The sequence below is a fragment of the Eimeria acervulina genome, genomic scaffold (genome assembly GCF_000499425.1).
Source record: "Eimeria acervulina Houghton genomic scaffold, Eah_scaff55, whole genome shotgun sequence".
NCBI lineage: Eukaryota > Apicomplexa > Conoidasida > Eucoccidiorida > Eimeriidae > Eimeria > Eimeria acervulina.
Window position 1 is genome coordinate 87,662 of NW_013549737.1, and position 5,512 is coordinate 93,173.

The 5,512-nt window shown below is 39.0% G+C and overlaps 2 protein-coding genes across 2 annotated transcripts in view; both read right to left on the reverse strand.

Annotated features, from left to right (window-relative positions):
* Positions 1 to 660, reverse strand: part of EAH_00010740 (hypothetical protein) — a gene marked incomplete at both ends in the record, with an annotated part of 857 nt that extends 197 nt beyond the window's left edge. Inside the window, one exon of the mRNA XM_013395086.1 lies at positions 336 to 660. Coding sequence (XP_013250540.1) covers positions 336 to 660 — 325 coding nt within the window. The remainder of the gene's footprint in view (positions 1 to 335) is intronic.
* A 3,161-nt stretch (positions 661 to 3,821) lies between these two features.
* On the reverse strand, positions 3,822 to 4,340 carry EAH_00010750 (20 kDa cyclophilin precursor, putative; the record flags this gene model as incomplete). The annotated part of the gene is made up of 1 exon (XM_013395087.1): positions 3,822 to 4,340. The coding sequence occupies one exon, from the start codon at positions 4,338 to 4,340 to the stop codon at positions 3,822 to 3,824; it is 519 nt and encodes a 172-aa protein (XP_013250541.1).
* Between the last annotated feature and the right edge of the window lie 1,172 nt (positions 4,341 to 5,512).

Sequence of the window (5,512 nt, forward strand, 5' to 3'; positions counted from 1 at the left end):
AATAAATAAATAAATAAATAAAGGAGAGGAGACATTTGTTATTTATTTATTTATTTATTTATTTATTTATTTATTTATTTATTTATTTATTTATTTATTTAATTTATTTATCTCTGTGTTTTTTATAATTATTTTTATCCCTTTCTTCTTCTGTCTTGCTGCATGTCTCCATTTGCTGCTCTTCTAGCAGCAGCAACAGCAGCAGCAGCAGCAGCAGCAGCAGTACTACCCGCAGCAATAGCAGCAGCAAACGTAGCAGCATCACCAGCAGCAGCAACAACAACAGCAGAAGCAGCAAAAATAGCAGCAGCAACAGCAGCAGCAGCAGCAGGTACCTTGTAGCTCTTGTAAGACTTCTGCTCTCTCCTCCATCTCTGCAGCAGCAGACAAAGGAGCAGCAACAGCCCTTCCTTGCTGCTGCGCTGCAGCAAGATGCAGCAGCAGAAGCTGCTGCAGCTCTTGCTGCAGCTGCTGCTGCTGCTGCACACTCAGCACATCTGCTGCTGCTGGCGAAGAGCTGAGGGCCCCCACACTGCTAAGGAGGGCCCCCAGCCGCGCTAGAGGGGGTCTTGCTGCACCAGGTGGATTTGCTGCTGCTGCTGTTGCTGTTGCTGCTGCTGTTGCTGCTGCTCCTGCTGGCAGCAGCGGCTGCGCTTGCATTGTCAAGAAAAATAAAACAAATAGAAGCAGCAAATATAAATAAAAAGCAGTACAAATACAGAGAAAGACAGAGGTAAAATAACAATAAAGACAGACAGAAATAAAAGCAAAGAATTAATAATCCTCCCCCTGCTGCTGCTGCTGCTGCTGCCTTTGCTTCTTTCTGCTGCTGCTGCTGCTGCTTCTTCTTCTTCTCTTTCTTTGAGTTTCTGCTCTTTATTTATTTTTTAATTCTGCAATTAAGCAAATAAACAAACAATAAGACGGTGCATGCACCTCCTCTCGCTGCCCTCTCCTGCTGACTTACGGGGCCCCCTGTACCCTCTTTAGGGGCCCCCCAAATTATATTAGGGGCCCCCTGAGTTATATTAGGGGCCCCCTGAGTTATGTAAGGGGCCCCCTGAGTTATATAATAGGGCCCCTTAGATAACTTTGTATGGGGGCTTCTTAGGTTTAATTAGGGGCCCCCTTAGTTATATTAGGGGCCCCTTGGGGGCCCTTAAGTACTATAGGGGGCCCCTGGGGCTCTATGAGGGCCCCTTTGTTTGTATGAAGAGCCCCCCTTAATTTCTATGGGGGCCCCTTTGGCTTTATAGGGGGCCCCAAAGGTCGTTTTGGGGCCCAATTCGGGTGTATAGACACCCCTTTAATTAATATAAAGGCCCCTTTGATTAATATAAGGGCTTTTAAGGTTGTATGAAGCGCTTCTTCAGGTGTATGGGGGCCCCTGGGCCCCCGGGGTGGCTGAAGGTATTGGGGGGCCCCCGTGCTGCAGCGCGAAGGAAATAAAGAGTTTTTAATAACCTTGGAGGGTTTATGAATATTAAAATGAGATTAAAAGAAGAAAAAAAGAGGAAAAAAGAGGAAGATATGAATGAGGGGCCCCCAGACCCCCAGGGTTTGCTGCAGCACGGGGGGCCCCCCTTAGGAGGCTGCAGCAGAAAGAAGAGAGGGAAGACGAGAGAAATTGAAGTAATTAAATAATAAAATAAATATATTTAATTGGATTAATAATATATTTATCTTCAAAACAAAACCTAAAAACAGCGAGCTGCCTATACACCCCAAGGGCAACAACCCGTCTGGGCCTCCCCATAAACACGTTGAGGATTTTAATGATAAAAAGAATATAAAGATGCAGTTAAAAATAATTAAAAATATATATTTTAATCTACTTTATAAATTTATATATATATTTACTATTATTTATTCAAGTTAATAATTATTTTGCTGCATCTTTCATACAAATAAACACAGAGCCCTAATTATACACCCTCTCTCTGGGTTGGTATTAGCAGTAATTTGTTTATTTGATAAAATCTGTTTAAATAAAAATAAAATAAAAATATAAACAATAAATATCATCAATTTAGATAAATACTTTACTTTATTTCTTATTTTTTTGTTCATTATAACAGGAAGAAGAGCCTTCAAGTGTATTTATTAATTGTATTTATTGTTTTATTTGTCTGTCTTTTGTTTGCATTTGTTTGTTTCTTTTCTCATCTCTGTATTTTCTTTCTTTTCATCTCCGTATTTTTATACCCCCCAACATAAACAAATAAACTAATAGCAGAATATAATAAAACAAACAAATAAACAAACAAGAAAAAAGAAATAAAAAAGAAGTATATATATATATATATATATATATATATATACAGGTTTATATATATAGAGATATATATATATATACTCTTAATAATGTCTCTGTCTCTTCTTTGCTGGTGTTGTTGTTTGCTTTATTTTATTACCTATTAAGTATTTGGTTCCAATAAATAATATATTTAAATAAATAATTAATTTAAATTAATTATTTATTCAAATTATTTATTTTATTTTTTATTTAAATATGCCGTCGCTCCCCTCGCATGCAAAACCACCAGGTGTATATACACCCCAAAATGAAAGAAGAAAACAAGCAGCAGAAAAGAGATAAGTTTATTTTTGTTACAAATAATAATTAAACAAATATAAAAATAAACATACATATTTATGTATGTGAATGTGTATACATAAGTATGTCTATAAATACATTACAAATATTTAATTAAAGATATATATATATATATATGCATATATATATATATATATATATATACTCGTCTTTATTTATTTATCTATATATTTATTTATTTATAGTACGTAGACAAATGTGCAGCAGCATTTGCTTGGATTTCTTCGAATGTGCACCGCCACGCGCAAACATATTACTCCTATCCAATCCACAGATATAAATATATATATATATATATATATATTACATATATATATATCTTATAAACGTACATATATACATAAACATATATACACATATATATATAAGCATATATATATAAGCATATAAATATATGCATATATATATATATATATATATATTACTTAGCGGAAAGGGGTCTACTCGGCAGTGTGTGAGAAGACAACGCAAACAAACTGCAGCTGCGCGTACACCTCAATGTACACCGCAAATAGAAAAGCAGCAGCCAAACAAAAACAGCAGCAGATAGCAGCAATAAACAGCAGCAGAACAAAGCCGCAGCAGCAACTCATTACACAACAGCAGCAAGAGAAGTGCAGCAGCAGCAAAAAACGCTATCGGCGCCTATACACCTGAACGTTCTACCTCTACACCTAAAATAAATAAATATATCTACATATATATACATATATATATACATATTTCTACTTCTGTGTATAATAACAACTGCTATCTATATAAATAGCTGCCTATACACCTGAGAAGCGTCTGGGGGCAATAGCAAGAAGTTGTTGCTGCTGTTTACGTAGATATAATAATTTAAGTGTAGCCACCAAACAAAGTTCTGCTGCAGCCTCAGCAACTGGCTGAGTTGCAGCAGCAGCGGCTGCAGCAGCAGGATTAGCAGTGCTGCTGCAGCAGCAACAGCAAGAAGAATAGCTGCTGTTGCTGCTGCATGATTAGCTGCTGCTTAGCATTTAAAGACGCACTCGAGTACGATTAGCAGCAGCAGCAAAGATAGCTGCTGCTGCATCGGCTGCTGCTGCTACAACTCCAGCAGCAAGTACATACATACATACATACATACATATATATAATACATAATATATACATATATATATATATAGGTGCGTATATTATAGAGTATAAGGAGGGGATGATTGATGAAGAGAGAAGGATATTCTTAAGACAGCTGTCCGCAGTCGACGATAACAACTTGCTGCTTCGGCTTCCCAGAAGCAGTCCCAACCTGTTCAATTGCTTTAACGACGTCTTGTCCTTCAGAGACGCATCCGAAGACGCAGTGCTTGCCGTCTAGCCAGTCGCAAACAACAGTAGTAATAAAGAATTGAGAGCCGTTTGTATTAGGCCCGGCGTTGGCCATAGAAAGAAGAAAAGGCTTATCATGCTTAAGTTTAAAGTTCTCATCGGCAAACTTCTCGCCGTATATACTCTCGCCTCCTGTACCGTTACCTCTTGTGAAGTCACCGCCTTGTAACATAAATTGAGGTATTATACGATGAAATGATGATCCTTTATAATGAAGAGGCTTTCCGCTTCGCCCTATACCCTTCTCTCCTGTGCATAGACACCTGAAATTCTCAGCTGTCTTTGGAGTTATATCTGCAAATAACTCCATCACTATTCTTCTTGCTGCACCACCACCGATTGATACATCAAAGAAAACTTTTGGGTTCGGCATTTTGTTTAAAAAGGTTGAAGAAGAATGTATAGATGAATATAATAAAGAGGTTTTATTATGTTGAGAAAAAGAAACAATATCTGGTAATGATGATGGTGTTGTTGCTGCTGCTGCTGCTGTTCTGCAGTGTATACTCTGAAAACCATATACACCTGCACCTCTCTTAATCGCCTGTCTGAAATATGATATACCCTTCTCACATCTCATGGAGGAGGAGAGATTCGTAGCACCCAAGCGGCACCCGGCAGCAGCAGACGCACCCACCGTGCTGCTGCTCTTCCTGCTGCTGATGCTGCTGCTGCTGCTCTTCCTGCTGCTGCTGCTGCTGCTGCTGCTAGACGAGAGGCGCGTAACGATAGCTCTAGAACCCGCTTCAAACCCCTCTTTCTCCTCTTCTTGTTGTTCTTTTTTTATCTTTTTATTAATAAATGCACTTAATTGTCCTCTGTACCTTTGATTTATATCTAAACAAGACCTGCCTATACACCGCAAACCTCCCCCAAGCACTTCAGCGCCACCGCTGCTAACAAGCGAAGCCTGCAGCGCCTGAGGGCTCCCACATCTTTTGCTGTGGGTTTCTAAGACCCCTATAAATAAAAATAAACAAAAAAACGTTAAAATGTTCATTTTAATGACATTTATTTCTCTAATTTATATATAACTGCTGCATAAATGCAGTGCTGCGCACCCTAAACCTGCCCCCCCTCCCCCCGCTGTATGCTTGGTAGAAACATCCCCGCTGCTGCTGCACTTCTGGGTTGCAGCAGCAGCAGTTTAATTACTAAAGCTTATTTAATTAAATATAATATTATTTTTTGAAAATTAATTAATACGTCTTTATATGCTGTATCTGCATACCATGGATACGCTGCACACCAGCGACACCGCAGGGAATGCTGATACCAACAACACACGCAGCAGCACCACCGTGTGTCTTTGATATTTTTATTTATTTCTCTTTCTCTCTTTGTGCTTCCGTTTGTGTCTCTGTCTGTCTTTATCTACCCCCCCTTCTCTCTCCCTTTCTGTCTGTACATCACTGCTCCTTCCCTGCGTCTCTGTGTCTCGGTGTGTGTGTGTTTCCGTGTCTCTGTATCTGTCTGTTTGATTTTTCTATGGTTTCTATTGCGGTAGTGTGGAGCCTCAGGTGCGCAGCATCTTTGCTTCTTTGT